At 40.4% G+C, this 22405-nt stretch overlaps 2 protein-coding genes, 1 long non-coding RNA gene and 1 pseudogene across 7 annotated transcripts in view; 2 read left to right on the forward strand and 2 right to left on the reverse strand.

Annotated features, from left to right (window-relative positions):
* The window catches only part of SMARCC1 (SWI/SNF related, matrix associated, actin dependent regulator of chromatin subfamily c member 1), a 123671-nt gene extending 119504 nt beyond the window's left edge, over window positions 1-4167 (reverse strand). Inside the window, exon 1 of the mRNA XM_016149805.2 lies at window positions 3869-4167. Coding sequence (XP_016005291.2) covers window positions 3869-4063 — 195 coding nt within the window. The 5' untranslated portion in view covers window positions 4064-4167. The remainder of the gene's footprint in view (window positions 1-3868) is intronic.
* A 1535-nt stretch (window positions 4168-5702) lies between these two features.
* On the reverse strand, window positions 5703-22045 carry LOC118601762. Its single transcript, XR_004950580.1, has 2 exons — window positions 21597-22045; window positions 5703-6237 (listed from the first exon to the last, which is right to left on the reverse strand). It is a non-coding gene; the product is annotated as an uncharacterized LOC118601762 (long non-coding RNA).
* LOC118601912 lies at window positions 19601-19716 on the forward strand (annotated as a pseudogene).
* Window positions 22046-22235: 190 nt separating the features above from the next.
* The window catches only part of DHX30 (DExH-box helicase 30), a 28716-nt gene continuing 28546 nt past the window's right edge, over window positions 22236-22405 (forward strand). For 3 of the 5 annotated variants that reach the window (XM_016149808.2, XM_016149810.2, XM_016149809.2), the window contains exon 1: window positions 22236-22390. The gene's annotated coding sequence lies outside the window, so the exon portion shown is untranslated. The remainder of the gene's footprint in view (window positions 22391-22405) is intronic. The other 2 variants (XM_016149811.2, XM_016149813.2) reach the window with 2 other exon arrangements.

Consider the following 22405-nt stretch of genomic DNA (forward strand, 5'->3'; position numbering starts at 1 on the left):
GAGATCTGACATTTTTAATTCATATATGAAATTTGACATTAATGTTACTGTAAAAACTATACTTCATAGCCACTCAAAAGGCAGCCAATGTATGACTTTTTAAATGGTTTTTAAATTAACTTTTAAAAATTTCAAAATAGTAACATTCTATTTAACCAATAAGAATCAAGCAAGCTAACCATGGGATATGTGGCAGAAATATCACTACCGCCTCTAAATTACTATAACATCTTTAAAAACTATTCTCATTTGATTCAAACAGACCTATGGGAGTCACAGTCTTACTCCCAGCTTACAAATGAAAAACTAACAGAAATCAAATGATCAGTTCAAGAACATTACCAATTAGATCTTCCAACCAAATATAAGTTCATTCCACTACCTAATACCGATATAACCGAGTTCTTTTCAACTGCTTCCAAAAATATCACCTAAAACATAAGTTATTAACAGCTTTCAAATTACTGAATTCTGATTATAAAGAGTTGCTTATACAGACTATTTCGGTCATAAATATTTCATGCTTTGATCATAACAAGTTCGACAATGTTTAAAATAGTTAGTCTCAAAGTATTTTGATTAAGAAAGTTAGAAGATATGTTTAGAAAGCTTTATCAAATCTGCTTTATATTATCTATGGCATTAATAAAGTGTCAAAAGTTTAACTTTAAACGATCCTATCGCAGAAATGTTCCATAAAGTCACTGCCTTTAACTGTTAAATAATTTATATAAAGGGCACTGAAATGTCTTCCTTAGGCAAATCTAGTCTATTTTAGTGATCATCCCGGAATCTTAAATCTTATTTCAGGAATTAGCCAAAATTCAGGAAGAAACTTATCTGAGAACTTAATGGCTTACAGACATACTTCACCTCCAAAGTATCTAAGTGAATCAATTTCAGATCAGTAAGGTTTTACTATCTGAAAACTATGGACAGAAATATAGCTCTCACTTTTATCAAAATCAGGATGAAAGTCCTGTACACAATACAGAAAAGGCAGCTTAGGCAGATAAACAAGCTTCTGCACTGCTACTAGAGTTAAAATCCAACCTCAAGCAAACATTTAACAACCTCCCTGTGCTTCAGATTCCCCTTATCTAAAGTGGTCACCTCCTCTGGACTCCATTAGCCCACCTGAAGTTCATGCCAGTCAAAAAGTATTCACTCACTATTCTGTGTTGCTAAGCCAATTTATCTACAAAGCCTACCAGTCTAGGTCCCTAACTATTAAATCTGTTCATTCACGGAACAAATATTTACTAAACACCTACTGAGGGCATTTAGAAAACAAAAATACAAGGAAGTTCTCTTTTAATTTGCAATCTCCTGGGTAGGTGTCTATGTCTCTTTGTCACCATTGTGAGTTCTGTAAAGAGAGAGATTATATGTAGTGGGGGGAAAGAGGAGGAGGAGGGAGGGGCTGGAGAGCCAGGCAGGATTCAGTGAACCCTAAATCTGAAACTCCTAACTGTAACCTTAGAGAAGTTACTTAAATCTGGAGTCTCAGGTTCCTCCCGTGTAAAATAAAATAAATGATGTCTATTATTGAGGACCGTTGTGAGGATTCGTTTTGAGTGCCTGGACATGGTAGATGCTCAGCTGTTTGATGACGGCATGGATAGACCCGTCAATAAAAAGAGGACTACTGATGTCATGTTTATTTCATATCGTTGCTGCTATTTATCAATCTGAAAATGCAGTATTAAACGCAATAGAAAAGTTTATTTAAAACCCACCGATGTGTACAACAATTAGAGATATTGTATGTACAAAAGAAGAAAAGGACCTCTGGTTAATACTTTCACCACTCCAACACCTCTCTCAGAAACTGATAAGATTTTGGCAGTCAGATTCAATTCTGAGTCCGAGCAGGCCCAAGAAATACACTCTGGCTTTATGAAACCAAGAAGTCAGACCTAACTTTGTCATTATGGCCTCAGGGACACTGAGCTCAACACTGACCTGCTGGCCTCAACATTCTGGGACAAATCCTTCAGTCGGTCATCCTCACTGCCACTTCCTCACCCACCCAAACAAATCTCCGAAGGATTATCCAAGCCTCAAATTGCCATCTTAAAACTGGTACCAAACAGATGCACGCTGAGTTTAGAGAAATAAAAAATTACTATCTCCCTTTTTCTTTCTCCTTCCTAGATGTGATCTGAACAACAGTTTTATGGGAGTCACAAAGGAATACTCCCAAGGAATATTTCTCCTGAGTATTTTTCTTTGTTAAAGCTACATTGATAAAATAATACAATGTTGTATGTCAATTATACCCCAATAAAACTAGGGGAAAAAATCCAGATTGAGGGGGAAAACTAACTACATTAATAACACTAAATTTAAGACCCAAAGCACTGGCTGAAGAGCACACGATAAAATATAATACTGTCATAATATTAATGTATTCAATTCCCTTAGCCACTTCCAGAAGCTCTACTGCTTACATACAAAAAAGTAACCAATTAATCACTGTATAAGAGAAAGTAATATTCTTGCCTACTTATATGCAGATGAGATAAACCAATCTACGATTCCAAATTTAACTCCAAAATTTCACGGGGGAAAAAAAATCAAAGCATCTAAAAATATACTGTAAATAATATATATTAGCTCTCACTTCCTAAAACCTCAGCTAAGAAACTGTCATTTCTGGAAGTACCACCGTGTAATTTCAGAGGATTATCCAAGATTCCTGCCCATACCTAACAACTTCCCAAAACAAAGCTGACAGGCTTCACTATGCCGTAGACCCCAAAAGGTACCCATTACATCTGTGACCTTAAATGAATAGGTTACAAGACGACTTTATCTTTTCATTCATTCAACAATTATTTACTAAGCAACTACTAAGGGCGAGGCAAGGAGTACCAATCATGTTCAAGGACACGCAGTGGTGAACAGGCCTGACAAGATCCTTGCCCCAGAGCTACGGTCCTCAATGGGGAAGTACAGAACTGAAAGGGGTGTTCCGGAAACTTGAGGGCAGAGGGACTATTTTTGGCTGTCTGCTTCACTACACCTCCTAAAGGAGTCATTCCTAAGTATTTACATAAAAGGGAGGTTAAAAAACATTTGTTACATTCAAGGGATTAAATCACAACATTCAATACCATTGACTCGGTGTAATTTACTCCTGAGGGTACGACAAACAGAATGAAATGAAAAAAATATATACCAAATAATGGTACGAAGAAAACAAAGATGTTAAGGGGGGGGGGGGGTGATCCAATACAAATGAGGGTCTCAGGGGAGACCTCACTGAGAAACAGGTACAAGTGAACATTAACTCTTTTACTCCCACTATACAAAACCAAAAGTACTATGAAGTAAAAACAGAGCGTTTTTAACATTAGTTCTCAACGATACTGTAATCGAGTACATTAACCTGCTGTTATCACAATCGTCCTTATTCCTTCTCTAGCAAATCAACAACAGGTCGCAACACCTTCGTTACCTCGCCTGAATTTGAAGACTGACCTCCAAACAATACGTACGGAGCTGCTTTCACACACCGGTTCAGACAGTTTTTAATAATCATTGCTCAAACACCTAACGCAGCTAACAAAAGAGAGAGAGTCGCACTCTCCGGGTTGCTGAGCCCGTCTGTGCCTGCTCACTGGGGTGACCAGGGGCTTGGCCCCGCGTGCGTGGGCTCCAAGGAGCAGGGCCCTGGGGGCCCAGCGGAGACCCGGCGCGCGGGCGTCGAGAGCGGACCGCGGGGGCGTGGCGAGCCCGGCGCCTGCCTTTGTTGTCCCTCGTGGCGCGCGGGGGGGAGGGGCGGCCCGAGGCCCGCGAGGCTAGTAGCCGCCCCCCCGCCAGGTCGCGTGGCCTCCGGGCCTCCACGGGCGCGCGAACCCACCTTCTTGTAGTGCTTGCCCAGCCAGACCCGCACCGAATCCAGCTGGGACACCGTCTCCGGGCTCTCCCAAAACTTGCTAGCGGGGCCCCCGTCCTTCCGCCGATAAACGGCCAGGCCCGCGGCCGTCGCCGCACCTCCAGCACCCGTGGCGCCCGTCGCCGCCCCCGGCCCGCCGCCGCCCGCTACCGCGGCCATCGTCGCCGTCCGTCGTGCCCACCGCCCGGCCCGTCCCGGCCCTCGCGGTGTTCCCCGTTCGCAACCGCGCGCGCGCGCAGCCGCCACCACCGCCTCCCGGCCCCGCCCAGCCAACCCCCTTCCGGCGCGGAGGTCCGGCCCCGCCCCTCCTCGGACCGGCGCCCTAACCGACGAGGGCACGCGCACGCGCATGCGCAGTGCTCGCGCCTGGGGGCCCTCAGACGCGCACTTCCTCCTCCCGCTCCTTCCGCCTGCCGCGGCGAGAACCGCTCCGCTCGGCCCTCAGCCTCGGCCTCTGCGCGACCGGCGCTTTCGGGGTTCTTTTGTCGGATCGCTCTGCTCTCAACAACTGCATGGAGGTTTTGTGTCATCGCTTGCCGCTGCCGGCGGGAAAAGGGCTGGCGTGAGAAGTCCCGGGGGAAAGCCGGTTCAGGGTGTCGCGTGCTGACGGAGGAACCAACTCTCGGGATGGGAATCTGCGCCTGCCCCGGCTTGCGCTAGGACCCTAGGGTCTACGCGAAGTGGCCGTGTCGGGCTTTGTACATGGCCATCTGGGACGACCACCCGGGGCTCCTTCGGCTTCACACGACACCCCTTCTTCCTCCTCATGGCTCCAGCCGCACCAGCTAATTCCTGCCTCGGGATCTTTGCACCAGCTGTTCCCACGACCTTCATCTCTTCCCCTCTGATTGTCACTTAGGCGCTTTTAAATTCGTAGCTTAAAGGTATTTCAGAAAAATGGATCCCTGACCGTACAATCTTGAACAGCAAATCATACTCACTTGACAGTCTCTGCGTAGCACCGCCCACGACATGGTATTTTTCTTATTTTCTTACTAATCGTCCACATGACATACATGAGAACCTAGCCTTGACTTGTTAACAGAAGTCGGAAACAGGGCCTGTTACCTAATAAATATTGTTCAATAAATATTTGACGAACGAATGACTTACAGAGAGGCAGAAAGGTTTTAAATTATTAACAATGATTGTCCATTGTGGAGTTACTTATGGACATAATACTATATGACCCTAGAAGAGCTGGTGACTAATGGTGAGATTGTCCGGTTTTTTGAGACCGATTTTTAAGTATGAAGAGAATGTTATGGGAAGGAAGGACATTTCAGATACAGAAACAACTAGAACAAAGGAATTAAAGTGTGAAAGTATGCTTGGTGAAACTCCTTAAGCCCATGGGGTGGTAAGTGGAAACGTTACTTGGTTGTGGCAGTGAATTTTGACTATCCTATAAACATTGGGAAACCAATTTGAACAGAAAATAAAATCAGATTTATAGATTAAGACGGTAACCATTGCAACAGTGAGTGATCAGAGGAAGAAACGCAGGAGAAAAGATAACCTGATAGTTCTAGGACAGAAGCAATGAGAATAAAGTATTAGTAAGACTTGGATTGCCGCACCTAAGAGCTCGGACTTTAGAAATAATGGTAAGAGCTGATGTTTTTGGCTATTTTATTTGTCTAGAACCATAGAGAGGGAAGTTGGTCCTTTCAGGGCAATGGTATTCCAATCTTTTTGTTCAAATAACTTCTAAAATAATTTGGAAAACCACCTTTTTTAGGAAAAACATTAAAAATTTTCATCAAAATTAAATAATTGAGCACATTATAAAGATGGATATTTTTAAATAAAATGGTTATATCACTTAAGTTTTTATTTTAAAATAACCTCAAACTTACAAAAAGTTGCAAGTACAGTACAAAGAACTTTTCTTGAACAGTAAGACATTATGTTGCTGACATGCCTAACACAAAAATCTGTTTTCTACAGCCAAGTTTATTCTCTTACATACTAATCACAATAACATTAAAACTGTCCTCAGATCCCATTCAAGTGTTTTTGTTGCCCCTATAAGGTCTCTTATACCAAAATGTCCAGATCAGAATCATGCATTGCATTAGGTCAAGTTTCAAGTCTCTTCAATCTGGAACAGGCCCTCGGTCTTTAACTTTCACAACGTCGACAACTTTGAAGATTACGAACCAGTTATTTCATAGACTGTCGCTCAGTTTGAGTTTGGCTGATGTTCACGCTGTTCTTGTCAGTTCATACCATCAAGTGGCTCAAGATTTCATTTCTTCCATCACTCTGATGACTTGATTAGTCTTCTCTACTGTGAAGTTATCCTTTATGCCTCTGTAACTGGTATTTTTCTGGGGAGGTATTTTTAAAGCATGTAAGTATCTGATTATGCATCAAAATTTTCATTTATTTTTTATTGAACCAACTTGAATGGTTCTAAACTTGACTAAGTGCATATTTGTAACTTCCTTCTGTAACAACGAAAAATCTGACTGCCATTATCCTTACTATATTTACTTATTTTAATAGTTCACCTAAATGTAACCAATCTCCATGCTGGGCTGCTCTCCCAGATAGGGACTGGCTCCTACGATCCCATGCTAAGCCACCCTAATGCATTTACATCTATCTACCTTACTTTACTCCCTCTAATGGCTTTAGGGCTGAATTATTTGAGAAGAGATGATATGGGAATGTAAAAAGCAAGAAGACATCACTCTTAAACCTGCTGAACTCTAAATATGTAATAATTTGATGGCTGTAACAGAATACAGATAGTCCTCTAGTGCAATACCATCAAAATTACTGAGCAAGCAGAACTATGCAAACTTCATAATGAGGAAAATTACAATCATTCCATGGCCTTTAAACTTTTTTATCATCAAAACACTGAAAACCCTATCTATTATATATAAGAAAATAGATATAGTAAAATTAATTTAGTGGACTATAAAATATTAGAAAAATTGAGAATTGGGGGTTTTTTTGGTGAAAAACTTAACAGTAGTTTGAACTCATTATATGACATAATATGTGCAAGACTTGTTTTTTCTTATCAAATTTTCATACCCCTTTCTAAATTTGGATCAGCTTCCAATATTTTCTACTTTGCACTTTTAAGGTGAAGCTTTTTATAGGTGTCATCTCCTCTGAGACATTTTCATTCTTTTTTTTCATGCTTTCCTCATGTGGATAAGTATGGCTTCACACAGTTCTTCACACAGTATATCTAGAGTCTATCAAAAAGCAGTTCGGTGTCAACATTCCTAAAGTCAGCTGTTTCTTCTATAATGCCATTTACATTTGATTTGAATTTCACTTCATATCAATAGATTAAAATATTAAAATGACATCATCTCAACGGATGCAGAAAAAACATTTGACAAAATTCAACACCATTTCATGATAAAAAGTCAACGCATTTGAAATAGAAGGGAAATTCCTCAACCTGATAATGAAAACTCCATATATAGCATCATACTTAATGGCGAAAGAATGAATGCTCTTCCCCTGACGTCAGGAACAAAGATATCTGCTCTCACCACTTCTATTCAACATTGTACTGGTGGTTCCAGACAAGGCAATTAGGCAAAAAAGAAAAAAAAGAAAGAAAAAAGACATTCAGAGTATAATGTAAGAAGTAAAGCATTCTATTTGCAGATGATATCATCTTGATATTAAAAAATCCTAGGCAATCGACTGAAAAAATAAATGAGTTCAGCAAGATTGGAAGATACAAGATCAGTATACAAATATAGGCATACCTCAGAGATATTGCAGATTCAGTTCCGGACCACTAAAATAGAGTATTGCAGTAAGTAAGTCTTAATCTTTTTACTGGGGGAGGGTCTTGCCTTCAATTAAAAAAAAAAAAAATCTGAAGCACAATAAAATTAGGTATGCCTATATTGATTATATTTCTATACACTTGGAATAAACAATCTGAAAATGAAATTAAGAAAATATCCCATTCCCAATAGCACTGAAAAGAACAAACTATTAAAAGCTTTATGGATCAGAAGACTCAACATTTTAAAGTGACAAAACTCCCCAAACTGATCTGCAGATCCAACACAATTGCTATCAAAATCCCGACTGACTTCTTTGTAGAAACTGATGAGCTGAGTCTAAAGTGTATATGGAATTCCAAAAGACCCAGAATAACCAACTTACTTTTCAAATCCTGAAAAGAAAGAACAAAATGGAAGAACTCACACTTCCTGATTTTGAAACTTACTATACAGCAATGTACTGACACAAGGGTGGACGTAGAGATCAGTGGAATAGAATTGAGAGTCCAGAAATAAATCCATATGTATAGTCAACTAATTTTTTATTCAATGAGGAAAGAATAGTCTGCAACAAATGGTGTGGAGAAAACTGGACAGCTACAAGCTAGAGAATGAAGTTGGACCCTTCTTTACCTCACACTGTATACAAAAGTTAACACAAAGCATCAAAGGTCCTAAATGTAAGAGCTAAAACTACAAAACTCAGAAGAAAACATGAGGGCAAACCATGGTTTGGATGAGCAAAATGTGACACATACAATGGAATATTATTTGGCTTTAAAAAGGAAGATGATTCTGACACACGCAACAACATGGATGAATCTTGAGGAAATTATGCTAAATGAAATAAGCCAATCACAAAAAGATGGTGTATGATTCCACTATATGAGGTACTCTGAGTAGTCAAAATCATAAAGACAGTAAAATGGTGGTCGTCAGGGGCCAAAAAAGGGGTAATGAGTTATTATTTAATGGGTATACAGTTTCAGTTTTATAAGATGAAAATACGGAGATGGATGGTGGTAATAGTTGTACAATATAAATTATTTAATACCATTGAACTGTACACTTAAAAATGGTTAAGATGGCTAAGTGAATGAAATGAGTCAGAGAAAGACAAAAACCATATGATCTCACTTATATGTGGAGCCAACAATTAAACAAAAAACAAACTCATAGATACAAAGAACAAATTGGTAGTTGCCAGAGGCAGGGGGTGGGCAGTTGGAGAAACGGGTGAAGGGGGTCAAAAGGTACAAACTTCCAGTTATAAAATAAGTCATGGGGAGTTAATGCACAGCATGGTGACTATAGTTAGTAATACAATATTGCAAATTTGAAAATTGCTAAGAGTAGATTCTAGAAGTTCTCACAAGAAAAAAAAAGTTTATAACTGTAAGGTGACAGATGTTAACTAGACTTACTGTGATATCACAGTCTGTACAACTATCAAATTATGTTGTATATCTGAAATTAATGTCTATTATACCTCAATAAAAATTAAAAATTAAGAACAATAGTTAAGATGGTAAATTTTATGTTATGATCATTTTACCATAATAAAAAATTAGGGATGGGGGAGTTTTATAAGCCATAAAACTACTATGCTTATTTTTCTCCAGTTTATAGAGATACAATTGATACATAATATTTATTAGTTTAAGGTGTACTATGCTTACTTTTAAGAAGATAAATACAAGCCTGAATGTCTCGAGAAATTAGAAAACTATTGGCAGTGACAGCAGATTTGGAAAAGAGCCAGGCAGAAAATACAATAAATTAAAAGCTCTGTGGACATATTGGGCAGTAGACTGGACACAGCAAAAGAATCAGTGAGCTAGGCAGATAAATCAGGAAAAAAAAAAAAAAAAAGTCTTGCGGGTCAGAAAGACCAAAAAACAGGGAAGCCAAGGAAGAGACGGGGTAAAAAATAAGAAAAGATGCAGTGAGATGTTCTACTATACATGCAATTGGAATCTCAAAGGATGAGAGAGTAGAAGCAATAACTGAAGAAATAATGATTGAGAAGTACCCCAAATGGTGACAGATATTCATAGATGCAAGAAGCATGAAAAGTAAATAGAAATTATCATTTAGACTCATTTTAGTAAAACTGCAGAAATTCTAAAGCATGTGTATCTGAGGAAAAGGGATCCCTGACTTGCAAGAACGAATAAAGAGCAAAGGAAGTGGTAAATAATGAGTAACTCTCAACATTAACTGTATAAAACAAGAAGAAGCAATATCTCGTGGGATTTAAAAATATGGAACAGAAATATTTAACAAAATAATGCATGTTGTGAGTGGAGAAATGGTAGTATCCTAAGAAGGAAGGTAAAGATAATTAACGTGACTATTTGATAAATTAATGATGTATTTAATTTCTAGTGAACCACTAGAAGAGTTATTGCATAACTTCCACAGTAGTAGAGTTAAAAAATAATAGGCAAGACAAGTGGAATGGACCATAGGAAATGGAAAATCCAAAACTGGAAGCTAGTTACAGTATAAAATGTATTAATAACTGCATTAATTTTTTTAGAACCAAAAGGCTTCAGTTAAAAGACAAACACTTCAGATTCGGTCTGTTTGTTTGTTTGAACTACAGGTTTCTCCTTCTCTTCTACCCCTTGCCTTCCTATCCTGAACAATTTGTTCCAAAAGCTATCAGGTGAGGCATCTGTCTGCACAGGTAGCCCAGAGTGGGGTGTCACAGTTTGAGCCAGATGATAAGGGCATCCACATGGTGGCTGAAGTGGCTGTCCCTTGTAGGATTTCACAGTCCAAGAACGAGTAGGAGGGCCTCTATGTGGGGGCAACCCAGCATCGGGTGTGGTGAGGAGGGTGCTCAGGGCGTGGAGGGGCAAGCTGGCGTAGGGTGTCAGAGCCTAGGTGGGGTGGAAGGGTTTTCACATGGGAGAGCTGCCTGGCATGTTTCATCGGAGCCCAAGCAAGATAAGAAAAGGCCTCTACACGAAGCGAGCAGGCTGACACGGGATGTCAGACCCTCAGGGGTTTTCGAACAGACTTCCAGGGGCTGCAGACAGTGTGATTATCAAACAGAGACTAAAATTATCTAACTGGTTTAAATATATAAAAGACAAGATTTAAAGCTTCAGGAGAGAACTAGAACCTATGAAACAAACTGCATAACAGATTTGAAAGGACTCAAATAGAAACGCTAAAATTGAAAAATAATTGAAATGGATAAAAATGGTTTTCCTAGCAAATTGACACAGCTAGATGAACTGGAAAGTCAGAAGCAATCTCCAAAAAGAAGCATGGAGAAATAAAAAGATAAGAATACAGAGTAAAACACTTGGAGAACAGAGAGGTCGTAACATGTATTTAGATTCCCAGAAAGGAAGAAGAGACTGTAATAGAAGTAATATTTGAAGAAATAATGGCCAATAATTTTCAAACACTTTATTTCCAACAATAATCTTCAGAGTCAAGGAGACCAAGAACCCAAAAAGGTAAAGAAAAGAAAAAGAAAAAAAGCAAGCCATACCTAAATACATCACAGTGAAACCTTTATGTGACTCCATTTCCTCTGAGGTGATGGGCTGTGACATTTACGAGCAAATGTTTAGGAACTGTAACCCCCATGAAAATGATCACCTTCCAACCTTCCTGCCCACAACTAGGCCTTTTGGCAAGACTATGCACAACAGGAATGATATTTGTGATATACCATATCTTTGCTATGTACTTATGAAGTTCAAGCTTCCAATAAGGGCAAGATGTGACTCTGACAAGTATCTCGAGGTTGCCATTCCTATGACGCTTTTTTGAAAGGCGTTCTGCTCAACACAGAGGGACTCAGAGGAAATAATGTACACCAACCACATAAGAGTTGAAGACACCGGGTTCAAAGCTGCTCATCACACTCACCTCTAGTTTCCACTGTCTGCTTTGTGGATTAGCTATAGTAAGTTGGACTTTCTTCTCCTGTGATAAATAATTAACAGAAAAATATCTAAAATCTATTGAGGGCTTAGTATTTCTAGATACTGTTCTAGGTGATAGGAACAAAGCAGTGAACAAAACAGATCGAAATTCCTGCCCTATGGAGCAAGCCAGTGTGCAGTGAGCAGTAAAATGTATACACAGGATGTTGGCGATAAGTGTAAGGGGGAGAACGTGAAGCACGGAGGAGGATTACGAGGATTCGGGGATACACTTTTTACATTAAGACTTTTGAAGAAAACCTTGGGCAAGGTGGAGAAGCAAGCCATGGCTCTGGGGAAGGCCACTGCGAATGGGCACAGAGCACGTGTGACATGTGCGAGGAACAGAATGGGAGGAGTGGCATGGGGCCAGGGTGCTGGAGCAGCGAGCGAGAGGACGTGAGGACAGGGAGGGGACAGGACTCCGTTCAGGGGACACTGGTAGATTGCTTTCACTTACATCCTTATGCTATTCCAATATTTTGAACATCTGTGTATATTACTTTTTCAATAAAAGACCAAACTTTACTGAAGTTTCTATCAATACATCTTTAATAATTACGTGTGTGTGTGTGTGTGTGTGTGTGTGTGAGAGAGAGAGAGAGAGAGAGAGAGAGAGAGAGAGAAGAGAGAGAGAGAAACACAATGTATTTTCATTTCCTCTAACAGACAAAGCTCTTTAGAGTCTTAGAATTTTTGCACATTTTTTCTCTCACCTGGAACACTTCTCCCCACCTCACCCTAGTGCTGCATCTAATTCCTTCTTCTTTGGGTATGAATTTAAGTGTCACCAACTGAGAGAGGGTTTCCTGCCAGACACCATTGTCCACCCTCCCAACAGCCATTCTCTGCTTCTTGCCTGCTAACAGAACACTACTTTTGTTGGGCAGACAGCTCAGAAGTGCTTCCCGTTCCCCAGTCCCAGGGATGAGCCTTCACTGTTTTAAAACCGTCATGGTAATCCCATGGAATCAGGTAAGGAACGGCTGTGTGACCCAGTTCGGATTAGTGAGAAGGTGGTGAAGTAGGTTGGATTTCTGGGGGAAAATAATTCTCCCTGATAGAAAAGGAGCAGCAGGGAGAGACCTCCAGGAGGATGAGCGAGTGCAGGGTGTCTGGAGATGTGCCGGCCGTCCAGAAACCACGTGGGGAAAATCAAGGGACCTGCAGAGGCCAAACCAGGGTTTTGACTTCCTCACGTTACTTAAATAATGCAACCCTGCTAACACCTGTGTTCGGGCTTTTTTTTTTAGGTGGGTTAATAAATGTCTTCCCTGTTTACACTATCTTTGGTGGGTGTTCTGTTACTTCCAGATAAAAGCTACTACTAACCCATAATTCCTGATGACTTAATGTAAAGGTTATGTTTTGCGCCCCAACCCCACCCCATAGCAGGTACTCTCCCTACCCCTCACTCGTTTCTTTCATGACACACACAACTCTTAATTTATACACATGGTATTTGTCATTCTCTTGTCTTTCTGAAAGAGTACAAGTTCTTTGAGGACATAGACTTTTCTCTCATTCACCATCATCTCCAGTACTTAGCATCCTGCCTGGCATAATAAATATCTGCTGAATAAATAAAAACTCGAAGGAAGGATGGAATGGGTCAACAAACATCAATTTCCCACCTCTCTGCTAACAGAACACTCCTAGTGGATGTTACATGTTACATGTCCTAAATTCTCAAATGTGAACCATGGTACCTGGTGCATAAACTATACATAATCAATAGTTGTTAAGTTAGTTAATACTGTCCAGCCGAGTCTCCAACTACCAACAGCATCTCTGTGCTATGAAATTATTTGTACTTATGCATAATCTCTTATTCTTCATTTCACTATCTTTCGTGTTTTATGTAAGAATTTTTAACTGTGCATATAAGCACTATATATATTTTTAAGCACTATATTTTTAAAATTAAAAAAAAAGAGCTACAAAAGGAGAAGAAACTTCTCTTTTCAGATTTTAAGATTCCTAAAATGGCCCAAGTCATCTATATATTTAATTTCGAACACACAAAACCAGCTCAGGTCTAATGACAAACCACCTACAGATTAGCAGTACACATTCTGAGGATAGACAGACCCAGGCAAAGGCTCCACCACTAAACATCTCTGTGGCTGTTAGCAAGTTACCTAACTCTGCTCTGAGCCTCAGTTTCCTCATTTGTAAAACAGAGACACTAATAGTGAATACAACTAGAATTATTGGGAAGATAAATGACATAATATACAGTACTTAGTGACATTTATATTTACTTGGAACTCTACTTAGCTAAGAAATTATTCATATTCATAAGACAAATTATCTGTGATTAACCACAATCTAATTTTTATGACATAATTACTCAAAAACATCTTCAGTCGTTCACCAGTTACTAGCCTTGTATCAATAAACCTGAGATGACTCCTTCTCTTTCCCCAATATTTATTGGCGGTGGCCAGCAGTGTCAGGGCCCAGTGAGGAGGTAGTCAACATGGTCAAGGTCAAGGAAGTGGTCAGCATGCCCGAAGACTGGTTACTTACAGGGGTGCTGAGCAAATAACCAACTATATTGAGAATGCTGAGAGCCAGGTTCCTCACTGTTAGAGAAGGAAGTTACAAATATCAAGAGGGGGAAGGCTAGAGTGAGCCTTGTGGTATTCAACAGAGATTGGAGGTATTGGTGTGAACACACCGTTTTCAATGGATCAAACGATAGAGAAATATAGTTGTAAGTGTGTATATACATGTGTGAATAAGTATATAGTGATAGTTCATTATCAATGAACACTCCTAGTGCCCAGATCTTGGTTTCTAAATACCATATTCCAATAAAAGGACCCAGAGCTCCTGGGAGAAACGGCCGCTTCCAGAGGTAGTGCATGGAAAGTAAGAGGAAGGTATATCTTATGATGGTAATGAATCATACCACATTGAGTAAAATAGGAATCTATGGATGCATAATGATATAAATCAATGATTAATGGAAAAGAGAGAAAGTACTTCCCTATGGTAGAATGCCAACTATAAATGCAGAAAGAATGATGGGATTAGAAAATCACCTTCTGGAAACTGTCATAATAACTGATTTAGATGAGAATCATTAATAGATGCTAAAAGTAGTGGCGAAATTTTGTAGAGGAAAGATATTTATTTCGATTCAAAGTAGCTGCTAATGAGATACTAATTTCATAGTGAAGCAAACTGCCAGGCACCACCTTTGACCAAGTGATCAAAGTTAAAGAAAGCCAGTGGGGGGATGAATCAACATGGCACGCCTCACGATGAGAACACCATTCGCTTCTGTGATATCCCTCTGAAAAGGCCTGACCTAAATCTAATCTCCAGGAAACACGAGACGAATCCAAACTGAGAAGCAGTCTACGAAGTAACTGGCCTGTGCTTTTGAATACTGTTCGGGTTGTGACGGATGAGGAAAGACTTAGGAACTGCTCAGGACAGAAGGAGACTAAAGAGACGTGACAAATACAGGCAACACATGATCCCGTATATTAGGACAACTGGAAAAATATGAATAGGGTCTGCAGATTAGAAGGTAGTATTATATCAAAGTCACATTCTTGATTTTGATGGCTATATGTATGAGAATGTCTTTATTTTTAGGAAATACTAAGGTATTTAGAGGAATTATGCAACCTACTTTCAACAGTGAGAGAGACTATAAAGTAAATGTGGTAAAGTATCAACAACAGGGGAATTTGGTAAAGGGTGTATAGGAGTTCTTTGCACAATTTAAAAATTTTTTAAAAACACACCGAGACATAGTTGACACTACAGTCCAAGCCTTGTGACAAGTTCTTAATATAATAGTAGGGACAATATCTTCATAAAGATCCAACCAGGTTCAATAATTCGTTGATGTGCTGGCTAGTTATGGCTCCAATGCCACTTCCAGTCTCTCGGTCTCTTCCTACAAGGCCTGGGAATCTCATATAGGCACAGAAGACACTGATATTCAAACATAAAACACACGCTACAATATATTCGGAAAGAGAGTGGTAACACCACTTCTAGATCCCCTATGAGTCTTGGTTGGAAGAAACTGGAGAAGACCCATGCTCAGTAGGACTCCTGGAATACAATGGAATCAGGGTCTTAAAAAAGCAGGGTAAAGGAAAAGGACCCTTGAAATTTTTCCTTTGCCTAGAGGAACTTTAGGATGCAGTTTGGATTAAGGAGAAATTCAGAAAACGACAATTTCTAAAAATTTTACTGGAGTATGATGTGCTTACAGAAATGCATATAAATCTTAAGCGTAGAGCTGAACAGATTATGAAATAGTGGACACACCTTTGAAACCACCACCCAGCTCATGAACTAGAACCTGGAAGCAGCCCAGGACCTCCCTCTGTGCCTTCTCCAATCACTACCAATTCCTATCCTAGAGATTACCAGTCTCTAGACTTCCTGTACCAGGGATCAGTTTCATTCTTTCAGATAATACTCCAAATTGCTCAGGGAGTTTAACATTGAACTTTACTTTCCAAATTCGACTTGGTTTTTGCTTTCATTATTATGCATACAAATAATTCAAACCCAAGGAAAAAATCCTAAGAGTTCACTAATGGTTTTAAAACTGTACCAAATGGCACAATTCACTTCTGGAAAAGCCATTTAGCAAATGGTGAATTTCACAGCTCAACTTTAAAAGTACTATTCTTTGATAGTCCAGCTGGAAAGAAAAGTTTCCATTAGCCAATTTATACTGATTTCATAAAATTACTAGACATCTACGATGGGCCATAGCATTATGCTAATAATTGTTAGTAACACAATAAAATTATTATGTTCTCACGTGAGAGGCATCAGGTAAATGAAGTAAAAATGAGCCACTGCCTATCTAAACACAAGTTAAACATAATTACTGGTTTCAAAATCAGCTTGGGTGACTAAATTTTACTTGCTGTCAGTGGTTCTTGACTAATAGCTATGACCACAAGAATTCATGTAGTAAAGATGAAAGTAAAGATGTGAATGGAAAAACTGGATAACCGGTCGGAGCAGAAGGGTGCTTCCACTTACGAATTCCCGCTCATTCTCTGCTTCTTCTAGAAGGAGCTAAGACAAAGTCCAAAAAGCTTTCAAGAAAATAAAAAAGTGGGCCCCCCAAAAAATTCTATCTGGTAGGATACCTCTAAGAGGTGAACAAGCCATATGATTTTCCAAAGCTGTTAGCCAGAGTCAAGACAGTGTTCCAACAACAGTAAAGATGTTAACTTCCATAAATTTAGGTGTCCTTAGATCCTATGAAGCCTCTCTCTAGCTGCACACGTCCTGCTTGAACCCTCTTTCCGTAACTATAGCAGCCATGTTCATAGACCATCTAAACAATTCCTACCAATTAAGAAGTGTAATCCATATGACATCTGATCTGGCCTCCAAGTCCATTTCTATATCTACCAGGCAGTTAAACACATCCTTGGCAACTATTTTGAGTAGCTGAAATTCTAAGTGCCCTAAAATTGTTTTTCAAATATTGGGAATGAGTCTTAGATGAAAGATTGTCAGCTGTACAGGAAACGGGTTCCTGATTCATGAGAATCTGACAAGTACGGCTAAATCCTCCAGAGAAAGGAATACAGTAGTAAAAGCTGCCACCCTCTAGTACCTAATAGGAGAACTACGTTTCCTCTTGAAAGACCTGGAACAGAGAGGGCCAGCACTAAAAAATCACTGGTTTGGCGTGAGGGGAACCACCAGGCATGTTTAAACCTTTTACATCCATTGCGATCACTGTTTTGATGTATTACTACCATAGGCTTATTTTCTGTTTACAATGTTTTTTGCTTCTCTTTTCTCCTGCTGTTCTGTTCAATTGTTTTATTAACTGGCTCAGAAGTGATGAATTATATTTCTATTTGTTTAGTAGTTATACTTAACATTAGTTTCATGCATTCTAAATAAAAATTTCTAAGAAAATCCTAAGTTTTTGCTGTTTTTATCCTCCTCCTGAGTAAAACCTTACTTCTCCTTCTGAATCGGGTATGGGCATGACCACCCTCGAGGTTGACTCTTCTCCAGTTGCCAGGGATAATGTCACAAAATGAGGTCCAGCTGCGGTCAACGAAACATGAAAAGGAGTCTTTTAAGACTTGATGAGAGCTGCTAATGCCATCTTGCTAGGAACCTGAGGATCAGGACTACTATGAAAATGAAAAACAGAAATGTGAAGAACTTGGGTTCTCGATGACACAATTGAGTCAGTCAACACTGTCTGATTCACTGAATAATCAGCTGTGAGATCTGCCCTACTTGAGGGCTTCCTGTTATGCGAGACAATACACTTCCGTATACTTCGAGCCAATTTTGAGTTAGAGTTTCTGTTCCTGGTTGCCCAGAACATCCTAAATGGTATACACCCTTATGCTCTCTTTTATCTTTACTTCAAATTTTAGTTCCATCTTTTATTTCTACAAAAAACTTAGTTTTAATAGTCAGTAGTAAATAGTGGTAAGTTAAAATTTACCAATTTCCTAATATTAGTGCATGTTATTGTTTATTATATCCTACTCCTTTCCACTTGGGCTTTTCTTTTTACAAAGTATATTCTTTAATTAGTTCTGACCATCTTTTATGCATTATATGATTTTAAAGCTCTTTATATTTAGAAAGACACATTAGCTATATATACAATTCTAAGTTGAATTATTTCTCAGCAAATTGAGGGTTACTTCGTCTTTTTTTGCTATTATTGTTGGGAAGAATGTTGTCAAATTGCTCTCCAGGGTAGGTTTTGTGCCTTTTCTCTCTCATGATTTGTAAGATTTCTTTATCTTTGATATTCTGCAATTTCATTGCACCGTGTTCAAGTAATTATTTTTTATTTCTCCTGCATGGCATTCAAGGCTTTGCATCTTTCTTCAATTCTGGAACATTTTCAAATATCATGTTAAATGCAGTATTACTTCTCTGCAGTCCTTATACTGCAATTTTTTGCAACTTCTATTACACACTACGTTGAAGCTCTTTGATCTATTCTCCATGTTTTTTAATTATTTTTTTTTTGTTTTTTTCTTAGTAATGAGTTATTCACCTAGATTACAACATCTCTCTGATTCATTAAACCCTTTTCCACTAAGACCTATCTAGAATTCATGACATTTATGGAGTGTTTATTCAATCACTGTATTTTTAATTTCTAGGATTTCTAACTGGTTCTTTATATATTTGCCACTTTTATTTTATAATTTCTTATTCTTTAAAAATAAGTATCCTTTATGTCTTCGAACATTCTAAACATACTTATTATCAGGTCACTCCATTATTTTCATTTCAATTGCAGTGAATTCATCTCTTGATGCTGTTTTGGTTAGGTTTTCCTGTATGTTTTGGGAGCTGAACTTATAAGCTCCTTGTGAATAGGAATATTTTTCCCCATATAAGTATCTCTGCCTCCCTGATGGTTTTGTGGTAACTTCTACTCAATCCCCAGGAAACCAGAAACAAATCTTGTATTAGTAACTTAAGACTTTGTCTACCATGAAATTTTGGGAGACAGGAGATACAGGCACCAAGTGAGAGAGTAGCTAGATTTAGGTCTGGATTTTATGTTGTATCTGCTTCCTAAGTATACAACTTCATATAAACTATGTTTTCATGCACGGATGGCTTATTGTTTTTTTTTTTCAATCTCTGTTAAGGGAGCTTCATCTTAAGTCCTAACTGTGAGTACCAACCCTGGCCCCATTTATCTGTATTTTATGGGGGCAGCTCCTCAATCATATTACCTTATAGGATATAAACTCCAGAATGCTTTAATGTTTCTGGATCCATAGCCCGACAAGATTCCAGCTCTTTGTTTCTGGTCAACACAAAGGTTTATCTTGTTTTTGAATATGGACAAGTAATTTTAATCTTTTCTTATTAATTCTACTCTGTTTGGAACAAAGGGAGGGGCATCAAAGCATGTATATAATACTATCTTGAGCAGAAGTCAGTTTCATTCATGCTTCCAAAAAAGCCTGGTCTACAGCCATGCCACCCTGAACAAGCCTGATCCCGTCTGATCTTGGAAGCTAAGCAGGGTTGGGCCTGGTTGCTACTTGGATGGGAGACCACCTAAGACCAGGTGTTGTAGGCATAAGAAAATAATAAGGGATTGTAAATTGGCAAGGTCCTTGCAATCTGTGAGGTCAACAAAGGGTAGCTGTGCTGAAAAAACAAATAATATCAAAAAATTAAAAAAGCCTGCATGTTGGTCCTGTGGCAGTACTGTACATACCATGGTTTGTGTTGGCTAAAAAGCAGCCTGGGAGCTAAACATTCTTTCCAGTTTTACCAATAAATATTTTATAAAACTGAGTTTAACTGACTTGTACAATCTGGCCAGTGACATAAACTAGAATTTCCGTCAGAAATAACTGATTTTCTGATAGTGTGTAGTGCAATACCAAAAATCGTGATACTCCTTTACCCAAATTCCTGTATATCTGCAGAGCGAGTAGGAACCTGTCTGAAGACGTGAAGTTTCTTGACAAAGTTGTTAGCAAAGAATGAAGTCTAGAGACTGGATACAGAAAGATAAGGCAGTGGCAAAGAAATGACCAGGTAACAAGAGGTGCAATATGTGGGAGGGAAGGAAAAAGGCATTAACTAGCATGCACCTTAATATAAAGTGGACCACTTTATCAGTCTCGCCAGACAAAACTGTTCGTTAAGAATAGCTCGCAGCCCAAGAACAAGGTCAAGATCTTCAGAGGGACAACTAAAAATACGAAACATGCCAAGTATTTAGAATGTTCCACTTGTGCCTCTTTTGCAGTGCTTCCTCTAGGTTTTAAGACTTATTTACATGCTTTTCTCATCTTCTCTACCAGATTAGTTTCCTTCAGAGTAGGGATCACGTCTTTATGACTTAACATTCACGGCAGCCTTTCAAACACACTCTGTATGAAGCTGAAGCCATCATCTCCAACTCTTGTGTCCCTTATGCTAACGAAGCATAATCCTCCCAGTCAGCCTGGTACAGATCTGTCACCGCTCCACACCAGTGGTCACAGAGCAGCCTAGAGCTCTACAATCGCCCGCATTCCTTTCTTTTTTGCCTTTTTCACCGCTGAGCATAGTTCAAGCCCTCGTTACTTATTTAATTAGTATCCTAACTTCTACTTTTCCAGCTAATTCTACCCTCACATTTCCAGAACTATATTCTAAAAATTCGTTATTTTGCTTCCTAAAAGTAATTTCACTCTCCTACATAGAACTGTAAAAAAAAAAAAAAAAAAAAAAAAAAAAAGATTACAAATAGTCAAAATTTCTTAGCATAGCATTCCCAACTCCGTTTTCTCGCTCTCCTCTAAGGCCTCGTGCACATATCCAACCCTCTGGTCACACTGAACTACGGGAGAGCCTCAGATCTGCCCCTTGTTCCACCTGGATGTCCCTGCTACTTGGTTCTTTCTCCCGATGTTGCCATTCAGGAGCAAATGCCTTTCATTGAACTCCTGCGACTTTATACTTCTTTTCCAACATTTATCACTTTCGATTTGTTTCACCGCAAGTTTTCATATTCTCCAATAGGCCCTGAAGCCCCCTAGACGACAGAGTCCTCTACACACCTGCTTAGCAAACACTACATAGGTCACTCAAGTATCAGTGCAGGGATCATTCCCCACACACCACGGCACCATGCCCTGCTCAGAATAGGTAATTATTTGAATGAATGAATGAATGAATGATGTTCCATGCCCAACTCTCTCAACCTTCTGTCCAAAGTATAAAGACAATAATGCTTGTTGAATTTGTTTGGACGAAAATGACGGGAGATGGCAGAGTTTTCATATATCCTGAATGGCCACGTCTTAAAAGCATATCCTAGGTCTTTCCAGCTGTATAATCCTGACCTAGGTTCAGAGCTACCCATACTGGGTTCTTTCCTTTCGATGTTGGATTCCACTGGACTCCCACAGGAGCCTCATCTAAAGGACTGCATCACTCAACAGAGGCAATGCCCCTTCTCACCTTTGCGGTGATGGGACGGGGGCAGGACATGCAGACCCGCCCAGCAGCGGTCTCCCCGCGACCTGCCAAGTGCCACCTGGTCCTTTCCCTAGCGATGTACATTTACAACGCGCCATCACGTTGATTTTGTCCTACCAATCTCGTGAGACAGAAATTCTCACCTCCCTACAGAAACAGAAGATCAGAAGGGAGATGGAGAAGAGAAGAGGCGTGGCAACGAGCGGCGGCAGGGAAGGCGGGTGGAAGCCCGCGGCCCGAGCTGGATTTCGTTCCCGGCTCGGCCCTGACCCGGCCTATTTCTTCACTCGCACCAGCAGGCGCGGTGCGGGGGCGCGGAGGACACCAAGGCCTCACACTGCCGGATGCTCAGGCACCGCGAGGGGCGCGTCGTGCGCAAGGCTGGGCCGCCCAGGCCCGCTCCCTCGGCGCCCCCAGAGCGGCCCGCGCGCCCACCCCTTCGCGGCTCCGCCGGAAGTCCCGCCCGCGCCCGCCCCCCATTGGGCGCAGCGCCGGGGTCTCGCCGCGGGTTGGCCGCCCGCCGGCCGGAGCCTCGGGCCACCACTGCGAGCCCCAGGCGTGGGACCCGGTGCGGACCCGCTGAGACGCGGGGTCGCGCGCGGGAGGCGGGGTCGGAGGCGCGGGGTGGGCAGCGCCGGGGCGGCCCGCGGGACTTCCGTCCCGGGACCCGGAAGGGGCCGCGCCACCGCGGATGGGAGTTGTAGTCCGGCCGTGGTTGGGGGGGCCCGCGGCTCATGCGCGGTGCACCGAGGCTTGTTTCACATCTGTAACAACAGGTGAATTGGGCTTTT

This window comes from Rousettus aegyptiacus, unplaced genomic scaffold (genome assembly GCF_014176215.1).
Source record: "Rousettus aegyptiacus isolate mRouAeg1 unplaced genomic scaffold, mRouAeg1.p scaffold_m13_p_4, whole genome shotgun sequence".
Classification (NCBI taxonomy): Eukaryota; Metazoa; Chordata; class Mammalia; order Chiroptera; family Pteropodidae; genus Rousettus; species Rousettus aegyptiacus.